The 17639-nt window shown below is 66.2% G+C and overlaps 1 protein-coding gene across 6 annotated transcripts in view; it reads left to right on the forward strand.

Moving 5' to 3' along the window:
- Nucleotides 1-17639, forward strand: part of SSBP4 (single stranded DNA binding protein 4) — a 51396-nt gene that overhangs the window by 11101 nt on the left and 22656 nt on the right. The window contains exons 3-4 of one of the 6 annotated variants that reach the window (XM_044998381.1): nt 523-584; nt 5689-5773. In XM_044998381.1, the coding sequence (XP_044854316.1) occupies nt 523-584; nt 5689-5773 (147 nt within the window). Of the gene's footprint in view, nt 1-522; nt 585-1868; nt 2061-4675; nt 5150-5688; nt 5774-17639 lie in introns of those variants that run through there. The other 5 variants (XM_044998386.1, XM_044998383.1, XM_044998382.1 and 2 more) reach the window with 5 other exon arrangements.

Below are 17639 nucleotides of genomic sequence, written 5' to 3' on the forward strand. Positions count from 1 at the left end.
CGTGCGCTGGAGTGGGGGGAGGGAAGGGCTCTAGGGCCAGGACGTTGGGGTGATTCCTCCATGTAAGGTCTTGGGGGCAAGGAGCCGGCTGAGGGGCTTCTCGGCTCTGGGGTGAAGGTGAGGGCCTGGTGGAGCAAATGGAGGCTCCGCACAGCACATTGCTGAACCGGTGCCCCTCGATCCTGCCCCACAGCCCCCACTGCTCTCCTGGCTGAGGCTGGCCCAGCGCACGGGCCCTAGGGGGATGCTTGCAGGGACAGCACATCAGGGAGCTGGAGGCATGCCCGGAGCCCCGACCCCTCTCCTCCCTGACCCTACGATAACCCCTGCACTGAGTCGCCCATTGCAGGTAGCTTCCTGCGCACCATGCCCGCAGGCTGGAGCTGGGGGGCCAGCAGACGGGAACACTGCGGGGGCCAAGGCTGGAACGCTGCAGGGGTCTGTGCCTGCTGATGCTGCTGCATTTCCAGCTGGGGCCCCCTGTCCGGACACGGCTCGGGTGACCTGCCCCCTCTCTTGCAGATCCGATGGGAGAAGAACATCACGCTGGGGGAGCCCCCGGGGTTCCTGCACTCCTGGTGGTGGTAAGTGCCCTTCCCAGCTCAGGGGGGGCGGGGGGGGCACTGTTCCCTGGGCTACAGCCATGGGGTGGGTATGCAGTTCCCCTGATCAGCTGGGCTCTGTGTGGGGGGAGATGGCCCCCTGCCCTCTCCTTCTCAGCAGAGCAGGGTACGGGGGGTTGTTAGAGGAGTGGGGAGGGGGACGGGCTGGTTTCCCCCCCTCCCCCCAGGTCCTGTCCCTGCTGGCTATTCCCTCTGCCGCTGACACTCATCACCTCGAACCCCATAAAGCTGCTGCTCTGCTTTTCCCATCAGCCTGCAGGAGCAACTGGAATTTATTTTCGGTCTCCCCCCATCCTGCTTCCCGGAAACACCCCAGCTCCCCTGGCGCTGGGCCCCACCAAGCCCGTCTCACACATATGGAGACAATTTGGCTGGCCCCAAAAAGGCAGAAAGCACCGTTCCTAGGCAGCCACGGGGCTTCGTCCCATTAGATCTGGGCCTGACCTACTTTTCCGTGGCACCCCTATGTTCTGGGACCAGCGGGATCCTCCCAAGTTCACGCAGCTCAGACAGGAGCGCGAAGGAGACCAGGGCCCGATGGACAAACCAGGCAGGATTTTATCTTGTCCTGCACAGCTCCTCTGTTAAAGGGGGGTAGACTTAGGACTCCAGGGAGAGCTGGTGTTCCGGGTTCATCTCTTTCCTCCCCCAGGAGCCTCACTGGGCTGTGTTTGGAGCCAGGTCTGGTTCTGGGCTGTTCTGATGGCCCAGGCTGGGGGGCACAGAGCTCCCATCCCCACCCGCTGAGCTGTCCGCGCCCTGTCCTGCCTGTCTGCACCATGACAAAGTAGCCGCCAGATGCCCTGTGCCTGGCTCCACCTTCTGGTGCAGCCCAGCTGCCGGGGGCGTAAACTGTGCCTGGCCCCCGAGGGAGGGGCTGGCTCTGAGCTGCAGAGAGCTCTCCAGCCCCACAGCTCTGTGCTGGGACAGCCTGGCTGCATGGGGCTGGGATGCCTGCTGCAGCCTGGCATGGACTCCTGGGTCTGTGGGGAGTGCTGCCCCAGGGTGTCTGGCTGGGGGTGCTTATGGGAGGATGCAGGTTGGGGGGGGGGCGAGGAGGGGCTCCTGCCTCCCCCTTGTGCCCCAGCTGGACGGGGTTATTCAGGGTCTTCTCTGTGCAGCCCAGCCAGCTGTCTCTTGCTTCAGAGCCTGCCCCCCCACATCCTCTGCTTGTGACATCACAATAGTCCCCTTGGCAACCAGCCGTGATGTCACAAAGAGAAGGTGAAGAGCCAGGCAGCCTAGGGCACTGGCTGGAGTGCAGGGGGCTGGGGTCTGTTCCTAGCTCCATGTGCTTTGCCCCCAGAGCCGCAGGAGAACAGGGCCCAGCTCCTGGAATGGGGTGCAAGTGTTGGGTACCCACAGGAGATGCCTGGGGGGAGACTCGCCTGCCAGCCGGCCCCTGGGAATCTGTGTGTCCCCCTGCGTGTATGCAAGGTGTTGTAATCTCTGCTCCTGTTCCTGGGGGCCCCTGCGGGTGAATGCAGCAGAACCGCTCCCACCCCATGGGACAGGCTGGTGAAAGGGCCCCAGAGCTCAGGAGAAAGCTGGGGTGCAGTGAGGCTGCCTGACCCACTGTTGCCTTTGTGCTCAGGGTGTCTGTCCGTCCACAGTGCTGTGCCTCCATCCTGGGGGTGTGTCAGAGCCTGCTGAACTCTGGACGCCCCAGCTGTAGCATGTGCATGTGGGGGAGTCCCTGCACTGGGCCAGAGCCCCTGCTCCTACCGGGGAGGAGGAAGGGGTTCAGGGCTGTTGGGGAGCCGTGATACCCAGGGCAGGGTGTCCCAGAAGCAGCAGGGGGATCCCCTAGCAGCTGGGGTTGTGGTCGGGGGGCAGAAGGCGGATGAGGCCATGGCGGATGAGGGCTGTGGGGGTTGCCCCCCTGAGGTCGGGAGCAGCTGGCTGGCTGGAGCAGCGTCGCCGGTGCCCGGCCTCCTGCAGGGGGCTCTGACGCTGGCCAGACAAGGGCTCCATTATAGGTTCAGCGCCCTTGGGGCCCGGCCCCGCTGCCCCATCTCCAGGGGTGGCTCTAGGAATCCCGCCGCCCCAAGCAGGGCGCCGCGCCGCGGGGCGCGCTCTGGCGGTCGCCGGTCCCGCGGCTCCGGGGGACCTCTGGCAGACATGCCTGCGGAGGTTCCGCTGGTCCCGCGGCTCCGGTGGAGCATCCGCAGTCATGCCTGCGGGAGGTCCGCCGGAGCCGCGGGACCAGCAAACCCTCCGCAGTCATGCCTGCGGGAGGTCCGCCGGAGCCGCGGGACCAGCAAACCCTCCGCAGTCATGCCTGCGGGAGGTCCGCCGGAGCCGCGGGACCAGCGGACCCTCCGCAGTCATGCCTGCGGGAGGTCCGCCGGAGCCGCGGGACCAGCGGACCCTCCGCAGTCATGCCTACGGGAGGTCCACTGGAGCCGCGGGACCAGCGGACCCTCCGCAGTCATGCCTGCGGGAGGTCCGCCGGAGCCGGCTGCCGCCCTGCCGGCAAAATGCCGCCCCAAGCGCACGCTTGGCGCGCTGGGGTCTGGAGCCGGCTCTGCCCATCTCCCCTGAGCCCAGCCTGGCCCTGGGGCACCCCTGGAGTGAGCTGAAGTTCAGGGCAGGTCCGGGGGTGTGTGAGAGGAGATGGTGACACCAGAGCACTCAGCCACTCACCACCTGGCTCCCCAGAGTATATTTGCATACCATCATCCTATTGGTTGGAAATGCCAGGAGTGGTTGACAGCTATTGGTTTTTAAAGGGGCAGTGCTAGAAATATTCGGGGCAGGGCGAGTCCAGCCCCCCGGGGCTAGGGGCGAGCGCTGCTGTTGGCCCAGCGGCTTCGAGAGACCCGGTGCAGCCCCTGCATGGCACCAGGCTCTGTGGGCCATAAATAAAACCAGGGCCGACGGGGGAGAATCGCTGCCAGCCAAGGTGGGGTGCAGCCCCCAGCCAGCAGCGGGGCGGAGGAGCAGGTCTCCAAATGGCCAGCTGCAGCCGGCGTGTAACGGGGGCTCCCCGAGCTTAGGCACAGTGGCAGGAAGTACCAGGGCTGACAGCCTGGCCCACCGGGGAAGGGGTCAGTCTGTGAGTCGTGGTAGCCAGGTTCAGTCCTGGCTCGGCCCCCGACTTCCAGCCTGACCTTGGGCAACCTCTCTGGGCATTGCCTCCCCGGCTGTAGAGTGAGCAGGATACGCTCTGCCCTGAGCTCGCAGAGACCAGACCCAACCTGCCGATCTAGCTACAGGGCCTAGCAGCAGAGTGCGCCCGTGAGTGCCCCTGCCCCACCTTCTCCCGGGGCCCTGGCAGCTGGGAGCCAGGGGGGGTGTTTGCCTGTCGACCTGATATCTGTGTATTTACCTGTTTCCAATACACTATTAGGCAATGGCTTATAGCAGGCATGGGGGCTGTGTGGGGGGGGGGGAATTGGGAATAACCCTTGGGCTGCTGGAGTAGCTCCCTGGAAGGCCTCGCTGGTGCGTTATGGCACGGCCAGCGGCCACACCGTGCTGCCTGCAGAGCATGAGCAGCCACGGGCGAGGGGGCTGCAGGCTCCCTTGGGGACTCAGAGATAGCTGAGCCTCTTCCCAAGCCCTGGGCTGCCCAGAAACGTGGACACATCCACCCCGTAGCCCCCTCCTATGTGCTTGTGTCACGGAGTGTGGGGGAGTCAGGGCCCTGCACCCCCCCACTTCCTGCGATTCGCCGGGACTCTCAGCCAGCCAGTAACACAGAAGGTTTATTAGCCGACAGGACACAGTCCCAGGCAGGGCTTGTAGGTACAACCAGGACCCCTCAGCCAGGTCCCTCTTGGGGGCAAGGAGCCTAGACCCCAGACTTGGGTTCCTGCCTCTTCCCAGCCAGCCCAGAACTGAAACCAAAAACCCCTCCAGCAGGCTCTCTCCCCCTCCCCCTCCCCCTCCCCCTCCCTCTCCCCCTCTCCCTTTGTCCAGGTTCTGGGGCAAAGGTGTCGACTCGCCCCATCCCCCTCCTGGCTCAGGTTACAGGCACAGGTACCGTCCCTCACCTAAAGTCACCCCCTGCTCTCCCATCCCCCACACAGACAGCCCCAGTAAAACTAAACGACATTCCCAGGTCAATCCACCCCGCTCCCTCCTGCGTCACAGCTTGTCAGCCCAGTGCGGGAACGAGCCTGTTTGGGGCAGGGTGGGCGCCAGCAGTAGGGCGGCTCGGGCCAGGCCCTGGCCTCCCTCTCCCCAGGATGCCTCAGCATGATGGAAAGTTCTTGGAATTTCAACTTCAGCTCCAGCTGATGTTCTTAGCAACCGTAACCGGGGAAAACACTCTGCGGTGGAGCCTGTGGGCTGAGCGGGAGCCGGGCCAGCCCCTGGGCCTGGAGCAGCCACTGCATCTGGACTGGGCTGTTCCCAGCACGTTGGGCCAGGTGCAGATGGGCCCTCGCTCCCCCAAGGGCATGGTTATTCTCCGCTGCGGGTGAGCGGCCCTGACCCCACGGCCGTGGCTGGCATCAGCGCAGAATGGGCCTCCGGGGGTTCAGATCCGTGGCGTGAGGCTGGTGGTGGAGTGAGTTTTGGTGGGTCTTGGCTGAGGGGCTTCAGCAGTGACTTTGTGGCACTAGTTAACCCCTCGTGAGCTGGCACGGTGAGCTGGCTGGCACCAGGCCCCCCCCCCAGCTCAGATACGGCCTTAGGCCTTATTGTCTACCCTGCAGCTCAGCACAAGGGGCACTGGCAGAGCTGGGGGCTGCAGGCTCGGATCAAGGGGCACTGGCAGAGCTGGGGGAGCCCAGGGTTGGGGAACAAGGCTGCAGGCCGGGATCGAGGGGCCCTGGCAGAGCTGGGGGCTGCAGGCTCAGATCAAGGGGCACCGGCAGAGCTGGGGGAGCCCAGGGTTGGGGAACGAGGCTGCAGGCCGGGATCGAGGGGCACCAGCAGAGCTGGGGGCTGCAGCCTCGGATCAAGGGGCACCGGCAGAGCTGGGGGAGCCCAGGGTTGGGGAACAAGGCTGCGGGCCGGGATCGAGGGGCACGGGCAGAGCTGGGGGGGGAGGTGTTGCTGAGGGTTGCTGGCTGGGTAGTGGACAGGGCCTGACTGATGCGCTCTCTCCCCACAGCGTGTTCTGGGACCTGTACTGCGCGGCGCCGGACCGCCGGGAGACGTGTGAGCACTCCAGCGAAGCCAAGGCCTTTCATGACTATGTGAGTAACCGCGTCCCCGCCGGCAGCCGGTGCAGGGCAGGGCCGGGGCTGTGCGGAGGCTCCTGTGCAGAGGGCTTGGGGCAGGCCAGCCCCACAGAGCTCTTGGCTGGGCTAGGGTGGGGCGGCCTTAGTGAGACGCCCCGGGGGACCCAGCTGTGCCAGAAGAGTTGTGGGGCGGCGGCTGTTACTCCTCGTGCTGTGGGGTGTTGTGTAGCCTGGGGGTGGGGCAGTGTGCCGTGACAGGGTTGGGGGAGGGGGCAGTGTGCCCTCGCACGGCCGTGTCTGCTGGCTGGGCAGGTGCTCGTGAGGAGCCCCCTCCCCTCCCGGCCACACTCGGTGCTCAGGTGTCGTTGCTGGGCCCTTAGCTCCAGGCCTTGTGTTCTCTGACCTGACCCCGGCTGGACGCTGTGTGGGGCCTGGGCAAGATCCCGCCCGACAGGGCTCTGGAGCAAGGTGCCGAACATCTGGGCTGCAGACTGGCCCCTGCTCCAATTCCTCCCGCCTGGAGAAGGGCCCGGCGGGCTGGGTAACAGGGAGCCCTGTCCACATCCCCAGCCCAGCTGGCATCAGGCAGGGAGCTTGCAGCCAGGCCTGACTGCTCCAGCTGCCCCATCACCCTGTGGGGCCTCCCTGGCCTGCAGTGGCTCCTGGCAGCTCATGTGCCCTCTGCCTTCCCTGTGGGATGAGACCCTCCCATGCCCAGCTCCACACGGCCTCGTGTCTGGTTGGCGCCGCGCTCACACCCAGCGCTGCACTGACGGGGGGGGGGGGGGGGATGTGGCGTGTGCCCCGGAGCTCCCAGGCCGGACCCTGTATTTCCAGGCCAGAAGGACTGTTCTGACCATCTAGTCTGACCCCCTGCGTAACACGGGCAGAGACCTGCCCCCACCGTTCCTAGAGCGGAGCTGTCAGGGAAACAGCCCAGGGATGGAAATTTGTTCCAGTTGATGATTACCTTATTCCCTGTCTGAGATAGGGGGAGGGCTGTGACCTGGTGGGGTGGGGGTGCCCAGGTGTCACCCAGTGGGGGCTCTGCCACGGTCACCACGGTGCCCTGCTGGGTAGTTCCTCACATCCACTGTGATCTCTGACCCCCTGTGGGTGACCATAGACTCCGGGCCATGGGCAGGCGCCATGTCCACCTGGAGAGTGAGCTGCCATGACCCACCGCCTAGGTCCCGCCCCCAAATGGCAGGCATGCGTGCTCTCCTTGCACACGCGTGTGCGAGCACACTTGCCCGGTCGTGCAGCAGGGTGTAAGTGGTTCAGCACCTGCTGGCTGGGTGGTGCCGAGGAGGAGGTCAAGGCTAAGGGCTGGAGCTTGCAAGGGGCACCTCTCATGGGCAGGAGGAGAGCGAGGGAGCCCTCGGGCAAGCATCCTGGGCTGGAGAGTGGCTGCTCCCAGGGCAGAAACTTCCTGCAAGCACCCAGCCTGCTGCACTGAGCTGGTCTGACAGGGCTCTGCGCTGCCCGTCTCTGTGCGTCTGCAGGAGCAGCTTGGGGCAGGGAGCCCCCGCAGAACCCCATGCCCGGGGCTCCTGGCATAACTGGAGGGCGTGAAGCACTTGGTCTGGATCTGAGCGGGGAATTCTCTGCAGGAGCTGGGCATGGGGCTGGAAGCGGGGACAGGTTTACTGTTAACTAGGCTGTGTCTTTGTGCCGGCAGCTTCCTTTCTCCTGTCATTCAGTTTGTGTTTTCAGCTGTATTGTCTCCCTGCTAAACACCCTGTTTGCCAGCCGCGGAGACAGGGCGTGTGATGGGAACGTTTGGACAGGTGGCTCGTGTGTTTTGACTGCGCTCGTGGCTTGTGTGTGTGTGTGACAACTTCTGCACAGCCAGGGCTGGAGCCATGTTCCTGGCACCAGCCCCCGTGTGCTGCGGCCAGCTCTGGTGCAGGATGGGGCAGTGATTTAACCACATGCCCGGGTGAGAAATGTTAACAGGCTGTTGCGGGGAGACTCACTTCTCAGCCCCCCTCCCTTTGCCGGGGAGGCCGCTAGCCACATGGCCATACCAGGCCTTCTCCCCACTGCAGGGCTGACCCCCAAGGAGCCGGCTGTGAGGGCGGCTGCATAGCACGGGCACCCATCCGTCAGGGACCCAACTGAGAACCCGCAGACTCGGGTCACACAAGCCATTGACTGTTCCTCAGGTGGCATCACTGAAGGGTGGGGTGAGATTGGACCCAGTGCCCACGAGGGGAAAGCCGTACCCTGGGCCTGGATCCGAGCCGGTGCCCCCTGGAGGGGTAAGGTCCCAGCTCCCATTCCCCACCCCCCTTGCCAGCCGTGGCTGAGCACGCCAGGGGCCGGGGAATCCTCAGCTCCATGCAGCCCCCAGAGCAGGTGCCAGCAGCTGCACCAGAGAGGCCACGGACGGGCTCGTGCAGTGTGGGCCCGGCAGAGCAGGGCAGCCTCAGGATCCACTGGGGAAGTCTTGTTGGGTGGGGCAGGGCGGCAGGTTGGCGTCTGGGCAGGGAAGGGTTAAGGTTGTGGTGCAGTTGTACGGAGAAGGGGAGATTGGTTAGCAGGGTTTGCATCACGAAATCAGGGGGGAGCTGGCTGGGTGCCAGGCTGTGTGGGGCGGGGACTGGCCCCTGCACGCGCCCCCCTGGCCATGCTCCCTCTGCAGGGGAGAGCAGCAGGTCTGGAGCTGGGAGAGGGAGGCCCAGCCCTCCTCCCACTGGGACATCTCCAGCCCCAGCCCCTAGCTGGGATTTGGGGGCTGGGCCACGTTGGCCAGAAGGTGTCGATGTCCAGACTGGATGGGACCCAGGTGTCCTGGCTCCCTGCACTCCCTGTGGGAGGTCGGGGCAGGGCGGGGCGGGGGGTGCACCCCACTCGAGGCTCACCACCCTCCTGCGGCGAGGGGCAGGGACCAGGGTTCGCTAGGACCCAGCGGGCTGGCAGAGCTCTGCTCCCCTCCAGGCGGCTCGGGTTACACCAGGGGGGGGGAGCCTGGTGCAGCTGGAGCCAGGCCCAGGCCGCCCATTACCAGCTGCAGCCCAGAGCCCACGAGGTGTCAGTAACAGAGAGCAGGGGGCACAGCTGGGCGTGTTTAGGTGCAGACCCTAAGGGAGGAGGAGGGGGCTGCATGGGGCCGGCCAGGGAGCGGGGGCCTCCTGCCAATCTCCGTGGGTACTTGCGGGATGAAACGCTGGAAAGGGGGTGAGCTCGCTTGTCTGCACCGCACCCGGCTGCAGCTCATGGGTCTGTGCATGATCCAGTCCCACTCCATGCACACAGCCTGGACGCTGCCCCTCAACCCCCACCCGCAGCCCCCTGCTCCCCCCAGCCCCTGCTCCCCTCAGCCCTGCCGGTGTTCCTCTAGCCTGACCTGCAGCCCCCTGCTATACCAGCCTGGACTCTCCCCCCCTCCAGCTCTACTGACACTGCCCCTCAACCCCCACCCACAGCCCCCTGCTAACCCATCCCGGGCTCCCTGCCTTCTCCCCCCCCACCCCCGCTCCCACTGTGCTCATGTTGCCCTTCAACCCTGACCCGCAGCCCCCTGCTATCCCAGCTGGGGCTCCCCCCACACTGCTGTGCTGGTGCCCCAGTCCTGCTCTCAGCCTGCAGTAACGCAAGCCCCATGCATGGTGCTTGGCACCTGGCTGGCAGTGGTGCATAAGGCCAGAGCAGTGCCCTTCATTCCTGAGCGGGCAGGGTGCTGGAAGGGCAGAGACTGGGCTGGGAGGGGGGTGGGGGCAGAGTGACGGGGGAGCTGGTGGTCTCCCCTTTGGCTGAGGGGCTTTGTGACTAGCTGGGATGCCTGGGGCACAGTGAGAGTCTCCCTTCGGCAGGGCCTGGGAGCAGCCCCCCCAGCCCAGCCCCTTCCTAACCAGTCCTAGGCCTCGGGGGGTGGTCCAGGGCCTCCTGCTTCCCTCCTCTTTGTGCAGAAGCCCCAGTGCCCGCGGTGGCGTGCCTGGCCGAGCGCGTGCCTGCTGCCTCGGGCTGTGCAGAGCGAGCAGATGGCAGCTCCCCCTTCCCCGGGCGCCCCTGCAGCTCCGCAGGGTGTGGGCAGGGCGGCGGAGGTTCACAGCCCTGGCCGCGCTCTCGCCCCAGCTGCCCTTGGCTGCCCGGCTGCGGCGTGCGGGGTATTAATATTTCAGGCCCGTGCTGCAGGGAGCGGCGCAGCTCCTGCTGGCGCTCTGTGGACATGAATAATTTTCTGGGAGGGGAGCAGAGCGCCGGGCCGGGCCCCGTGAGAATCAGCCAGCACGCTCCGGAGAGCGCGGGCCGCGCCAGCCCTCAGCTGGTGGGGGGGTGCTTAAAGGGGCAGCAGCTCGTTCCCAGCAGAGGCCTGCAGCCCCACAGGGTGTCTTCCGACTGCCCCCTGCACTGAGCTCAGCCACAGGTGCTGCTTCCCCCAGAAATCTCCAGGGCCAGGCCTGGCACACTGTGCTCACACATACACGTCGTGCTCCCAGAGAGAGAGATGCACCCCATACACATGAGCGTGCACAGAGGTGGGGCCGTGCATGTGCACACAGCCCCTGTGAACACACACACACACACCACACACGGTCACGCAGATACACACCTCACACATGTGCGCACACCCACTGTGACAGAGACACGTGCCTGTGCCCCAGCATGATCCCAGGCCCCTGGTTGCTCCCCGGTGCCCCCCTCTCTGCCAGCCAAGGCTTCAGGGTTCACTTAAATCCCATTTTCAAGGTTTAATTTGTAACCGGAAAGGCTGCAACCCGGGCCCCTGGGGCGCAGGAGCCAGTGCCCCCGGGCTGGTGTGCGTCCCCTCGTGTTAAGCAAGGCCTGGCCTGGGCAGACCTGTGTGGAAATTGCTGGGCTGGTGCGCAGGGGGGTGCTCTGTCCTAGAGCAGTGCTGGGGGGCGGCTCGGTGCTAGGGAAGGGCGAGACGTCGCCGCCTTTTCTCCTCTTCCCAGAGACCTGGGGCAGCCATGGCCCCTTCTTCACCTTCCTCTGCCGCCGCGAGAGGCGTCAGTTTCCCACCCCTCCCAGTGCCCAATGCATGCAGAGCCCCTCCCCCTGCACTGGCAGGAAGTGCTCTGGTGCCTCTAACGAGCAAGGGGGGCAGGGCCTCAGCTTCAGGCCCCACTGTGCCTCCAGCAGCTCCACTTCCTGGCACTGTGCAGGGATCTGACCCAGAGGGAAGCCCCCCTGCATTCGATGCCAACCCTGCCCTGGCTTGGCAGGGTGAGCAGCAGTGGGGCAGCCACTCAGATCGCCCTGTAGCCCAGCCTGGCTGTGGGGCAGGTGTGGGGGGTGCTCGGGGGACTCGGGTGGATGCCCCGGGAGTGGGGCGCTGGATGGCTCTAGAGCTTGCCTGGGGAAAGGGAGCACCGGGCTCGCTTAGCTTGGCTGTGGGAGGCCGAGCAGCTCGGACATCTGGAGAGAATTAGCCCTGGGAGCAGGAGCCAGGGGCAGCCAGCAAAGGGGTTGTCGCTTCTTGGCTGCGCCAGGTTCAGGGCTGGAGTGGCACCAGATTAGCCCCTGCGGGCCCCATTCCCTGCACACAGCTGGACTGGGGCTGGAGGCTGGTCTATACCCCCCCCCCCTGCCCTGGAGGACCCCACGTCTCGGGCAGCCACAGAGAAAGGCCCTGCTCCAAGCCGGGCCCAGCACAGGCACCATCCCACCAGCCAGAGACCACCCTGGCTTCCCCTCCATTGCCAGCCCTGCAGGGACCCAGCTCCCATGGCTCAGATGCTGCCGCCTGCCCCTAGGAGTCACGGCAGAGCCTGGGGGATGGAGCGCACTGCGGGCTCTTCTCCTGCCCCAGGGTGCTCAGGCAGTGCCAGGGGCCAGGGCTCTGCAGCAGCTCGGGCACTTATCTGCACAGGGCTCCTGGGGAGTTAATCAGTGGCCACAGAGTCAACAGTGCAACTGCTGCCCCCCCCCCCCGCCTGTGTTTGACCAGTGTGGGGCAGGCCCCCCAGCTGTTTGTCCTGGCACTGGCATTGCTGCTCTGCTGCCAAGCCCCGAACTGCCTGGTGGCTGGCGGAGTCAGCAGATCGATCGCTGTGGGCATGTGCCACGCTGTGCCTCGGCCATGGACGGGCCGGGCAGCCCCTCTGGCAGGGCAGGGTCCTGGTGGGATGGGACAGCTCACCCTCTACACTGGATGGGCTGCCCGGGGGGTGGCTCCTGGCCCTGCATTGCCCAGGGTTATGGGCCCAGCAAGACAGCAGTGGCCCTGCGGAGGATACCCGCTGTGCAGAGTGGGAGGGCAGCTCTGGCCCATCACTGAGGAACTGGACTGTGTGGGGCAGCAGGGAGCCAGCTGGTGAAGTGGGCAGGGGCTGGGGGGCACTGGTAGTGGGGGGCTCCAACGGGCTCTGAGTCCAGCCCCGGGCTGCAGCAGGGAGCCGTGGTGCTGGGATGGGCAGGGGTGGAACACCCCATGGCACCCTCGGGGCCCCCATGCTGGGAGCCTGGTGGCTGAGGCCAGAGGGGAAGGAGGCTGGTGCTGGATGGAGGGCAGTGAGACTGCTGGTGGAGATGAGCCCAGGGAGCACCCGGGTACCTGCTGTGAAGGAGCCCCCTTGACATGGCACAGTGCTCCTGGCATGGCCCCCTTAGCACAATGTCACCCCTTCACCCCCTCCCGGGCATGGTCCTCCCCCTCCCAGCTCTGCCCCCAGCATGGTGCTCCCTCTTGGCCTGGCCCCCCTGGGCAGTGCCCCTCTTCTGCCCAGTGCTCCAGCATGGTGCCCCCCTCCCAGCTGCCCTCCGGCATGGAGCCATCTGTTTGTTTTGCTGGCTCTTTAATTACTCGGGTCTATTTACTGACGCTGCCGTCAGGCTGCTGAGAAGGACACTAATTGCCATGTGCGTAATCCTGTGCCATGCAGCCCCAGCACTGTGGGCACATGCCCTCCAGGCCGGGCTCCCATGCGCTCTGGGGCAGGAGCCCTCCCAGCTCCATGGCGCAGCCTCAGGGCCGGGTCCTGCTGCAGGCCAGCTCTGGGCAAGGGGTGCTGGTGGGGGCAGCTGTGGGGTGTGCCAGCGCAGGCCCTGCAGTGGATCCTGCCCAGGGCCTGGCTTTACTCAGGGCCTCTGGTGCCGGGGAGGGGAGGGGGGGCCTGGCAGCTCGGGAATACTCTGCTATTGGGCCCTGCCCCCCCCCCCAGCCTCCTTTGGGGAAAGTCCTCAGTGGAAGGAGACCCCCGGGGAGGCCAGTGTGATCCTAGCCCTCTGCTCGGGGGGGGGGGGGGGGTTGGGGGGGTGTGTGTGCATGTGTGTTGGTGGAATCAGCCTTTTCTAACCAGCCTACGTGTGGGGGGAGGAGATGAGATGGGCTCCACTTAGGGGCTGACTGAACCAAGGGGCCTCCTGCCTCCCACCCTGCCTGGGCAAACTCTGCAGGGGGAGGGGATGCAGGCTCCCGCTGTCCCATCCTCCACTTCCCTCCCTGTCTAGGTTGGCTAGAAAATGCTGATTTCCCCCCCCCCCCAAGTGCTGCCGCTCCCCCTCCTGGCTCTGCCCCCTCAGCACTGGCCCCTTTGTCTCCTCCTCGTGGAGGCGGGAGCCAGGCTGGGCTAGTTCCATTGTCCGTGCCAGCCCCTCCCACCCCATAGCCCCATGGAGCTCCTGGCACCCAGGCAGCATCTTGCCCAGGAGCGAGAGCTCTTGGGGCCCATGTCCCCCAGCAGTGACAGGACACCCCCAATCCCCATCACCTCTGTGCTCCAAGCCCCCTGCACCTGGCACTACCCAGAGCTGGAGGAGGCTGGCTCTGCCTGGCTTCCCTGGAACGTCGCCCCATAGGGCTTGGGGGCTCTGCCCAGCACATGCCCCTGGAGTGCCCCAGCCTGGGTGCCACTCCCGGACGTAACCGGCTCTGGGAAGACACAGACAGGTTCCAGAGAAACCATCTTCTGGGCAAAGCCACCCCCACGCCCCCCCTCCCCCGGATCTCCAACCCCCACGCCCCCCCCTCCCCCAGAATGGCCCACGCCCTGCTCGGTCAGTAGCTGGTGAGGGGAAGGAGAGGTCAGGCCTAGATGCTGGGCGCTGTGTGGGGCTGCAGCCCCCTGCCCTGAAGTTGGTGCCCTGCAGCCAGGCTGTTGCAGCTGCCGCTCGCTGGCAGTAGGTCCTAGTGGTTACTGACGGGGACGGGGAGTCGTGCCCCTCCCTCCCTCGGTCTGTTCCCAGCTCAGCCCCTGACTCGCTGCGGGGCGTTGGGCAGGGCTGGCTCTGGCTTTCTCCGGCCGCAAGGCTGCCCTCTCTCTAGGACGGTGTCTAGGTTCAGCCCCCCGGGGTCCCTGCCCTTCCCCTCTGGCTGCGGCTTTGCCAAGTGCTGAGTGTTTTATCAGGTGAGGGTGCAGTGGGGGGGTACTGAAGGGGTTAATGTGCTCTCTCCCCCCACCCTCCAGCCCCAGCGAGCAGGGGGGGCTCAGGGCCAGCTCTGTGGTGCAGCCAGGTCCTGCTGTTAGCAAATGCCCCCCCCCCCCCCCCCAGCCGTGTGCTCTGTGCAGAACTGATTGCCACGCTGGAGTTAATGAGAATCTGGCGCAGCGACGCCGCTCGGGTCAGACGGCACAGGCAGGCCCCGTTGCCATGGCAGCGCTGCCTTGCATATGTAAAGCGAAAGTGCTTTGGGAGCGGGGAGGCCGTTGGGGGGCTGGGAGCCACAGCAGAGGGGTGCATCCATGGGGGGCAGGGGCACAGCCCCACAGGTTGCTGCCCAGTGGGAGGGTGAGTCAGGACTGGCCCCAGCGCAGCTCACCTGCTGCTGGTGTCGCACCCCCACCGCCTGGCCTCTGCTCGATAGCCAGCGGAGTGGCATGGCTGGCTCTTTCGGCTCCTTGGGCAGCGGAAAGAATTGATGGTATGTGGAGCACACAGCGACCGGCCTCCTGCCGGTACCAGGCTGCCTGGCCAGAGCCTACGTGGGCACCGGGGGAGGCCCCAGAGATCATGGGGGTGGCTCTCTGGCCAGCAGCAGAGCGGCTGAGCTCACCTGGCTGCGGGACCCGGGTCTGACTCTGGAAAGGCTCCCTTGGCACCTTCCCTGGTTCTAGCCCATCTGGTGTTGGAGCAGCAGGGCTGAGAGCCCCCCACTTGTTGGGCTGGGGGAACTGGGCCCCCGGAACTTGCTTCCCAAGCTCCCACCAAGCCTCGGTGGAGGTGCCCTGCCTGGCAATGTGAGGGGAAGGCCCTCCGGGCTGGGCCTGCTGTGCCCACTCTCTTCAGCCCTGTCTGCGGGGGGGGGGGGGTGTCGATACCCAGGCCTGGTGCTGGGAGCAGTGAGATTTGGCGTCGTGCCACGGGGAGGGTGTGCTGACAGCCCCCCACGTACCATGGGCAGGACCACGTGCGTGCGGCTTAGGACTCGCACACCCTGGGCAGCACCCTGCTGTCTGAGCTGGGGGGGCCCGGGGACCAGCTGCCCATCTTGGCCACCAGCCAAACCCTGGGGCTGCCCATCCAACCCTAATGGCGGATGGTTCTCTGCAGCGCGCTGCCCCCTGCTGGTGCTGTGCAGACAGCGGAGAAACTGCCCCATGACAGCTGGGGCAAAGCCGGGCAGCCCCAGCACGGGGAGCGGGCAGCAGCCGCTCTGCTGGATTTGAGTGTCTGGACCGCGGGCGCCAGAGTGGGGTGGGGGGGTGGGGGTGGCTGAGTGTGCGTGTGGGGACAGGGCCCTGGCTGGGGAGGGATTGTCTGAGGGGCAGTGAGGGAGGCGCTGTGTTATCTGCCCCCCTCCCCACTGGGCTGGCATTCGCGGCGTGCGTGACGACTGCCCGTAGTGCTCGCCGCACTCCCCTGCCACCCCACCTTGGCTGGCCGGGCACTGACGCCTTTGCTCAGAGCCGGGGAGGGTCCAGTGCTGGGCGGGGTGCCGTGGCCTGCTGGGCAGTGTGGAGGCAGGGGGCAGTGCCCTGGGGGCGAGGACACAGGGCATCGGCAGGGGCTGAGCCCCTCCAGGGAGGGGCACTCCAGGACCCTGACAGACACACCTGGGTCAGGAGTGGAGAGAGCTGTGCTGGCAGCTTGTCCCCTGGAGACTGGGGAGGACATGGGGGTGCTGCATGCACGGTGGGGGCCTCATGCTCATACCCCCGGCCCCTCTGCTTTCATGATCCCTGAACAACGCAGCCCCCTTGGGGGTGGGCATCAGGGAGGTGGGGGAGGATTCTCATGCTAAGGGCACACGCATGTATACACACAAACATGCTCCCCTGCCCCACTTGGCTGTGCCCCTCCCTCCCTGTACATGGTTACGGGCCTCAGTAGCTACTTAAGGTATTTGTGCTTCTTCCCAGGGGGAGATGGAGACAGCAAGTCTCTGCCCCTCTCCCTGCCACAGTGGGTGGTGTCAGAGCAGGGCAGAGGGTGGGGGGATCCTGCACCCCTGGGGAGCTCACGGGCTGCCTGCAGGCTCCAGGCAGTCCCTCCCCCCACTCTTTATTCTCTGTTAATGCCTGTGTCCCCCTGTAGTGCCCGTCACGGCAGCCTCCTGGCGCCGCTGGCTGCAATGGGCTGGTGCCTGTGCTCCCCGGCCACAGCTCTTCCTGGGAGCACCCCTGGGATCCAGGCCCTGCTACCCTGCACACCCCTCTGGGTGTGGTACCCCCAGCCCCTGGCTATCCCGTGGTGGAGCCTGGCACCAGCGCGTGCCAAGTGAAAGAGCCGGTGGGGGGTTGGAGGCAGGCTGGGGGCAGGGCAGGAGGAGGTGTTGCTGGGACAGTCGGTGCACAGGGCGGGTGATGGGTCCTTGGGAGCCCCCAGCTGCTGTCGCTCACACTCCCGTGGCCCCACACTGGGCCTGGCTCGAGGCCCTGGCAGCTTCTCCCCCCACAACTTTGGTGTGCCCCCCCTGCCATGGATTCTCTCCCCTCCCCCACACCACCTCCCATCCTGCCCTTCTCTTGCCTCTCCCAGCACCCCCTCCTTCCCCTCCCCCGCACGCCCCCTCCCCTCTCGTTTCTCTCCCTGTTTTTCGTGACCTTGATGCAGACTCCCCAACCTGTTGCCATAGCAACACCTGCTTTGCATCTCCAGGCCTGGAGCGGGGCTGTGATTGACAGTGCTGGGGGGGGTCCCCAGCCCCACTCCCCCAGCCCTGGGCAGCCCCTCACCCTCCTTTCTCATCACTGCCTCTGCGGCAGCGCCTGGCCAGCCGGTGTGGGATGGCCCCAGAGCCCATGCCCACTGCCCCATGGAGCTGGGCTGGGTGATGTCCCCAGGAGCTCAGATTGGGGGGGCTGGCCTGACCCCTTCTTCTGGGCTGACCAGAACCAGCCATGTCCCAACTCACCACACCCTGCTCAGGGGGCGCGTGGGGCCTGGCGCCGGCATGGAGGGCTCAAGGGGGCTTCCAACCTGTGGTGCCAGGTTCCCTCGGGTGCCTCCTCTGTTGGGGCGCTTGCCCTGCTCTGTCACACACCCCCCTGGGCCCTGCCAAGCAGCCAGGACGCTGGGCGCCTGCGTTGCCCCTCCAACTCCTTCCTTGTTCCCGCCCTGAGCGCCCCAGGCCCTGAATCTCCTGGACCCCATGAGTCCTACCGGCAGCTCCTCGCGACCCTGCTGCAGACGCTGCTCCGCTGCACTGACACCTCCAGCTTTAACCCTCTCCGGGCTGACGCCAGGCATCCTCAGGACTCACCGCCCTGATGGGCCTCGTCCCCTGCCCCCACATGGGCTTTCCCGCTGCCCAGGGCCTGCCCTTGTGTCCTGCCCACCTTGGGGTCTGTCCAGCTGGCACCCCTCACCCTGCTGCAGGGCCGTGGGCAGCTGCTGGCTGTTGGTGGCCCGGGGGATGCTGGCAGGATTGGAACGCCAGGTCCCAGTCTGTACCGTCTGGGGGATGGACTCAAGACCACAGCTGGGAGCAAGCCCCAGCGCCAGCAGCTCTCCCGGCCGGCCGTTCTGCTGG

Source organism: Mauremys mutica, chromosome 24 (genome assembly GCF_020497125.1).
Source record: "Mauremys mutica isolate MM-2020 ecotype Southern chromosome 24, ASM2049712v1, whole genome shotgun sequence".
NCBI classification, from domain to species: domain Eukaryota; kingdom Metazoa; phylum Chordata; order Testudines; family Geoemydidae; genus Mauremys; species Mauremys mutica.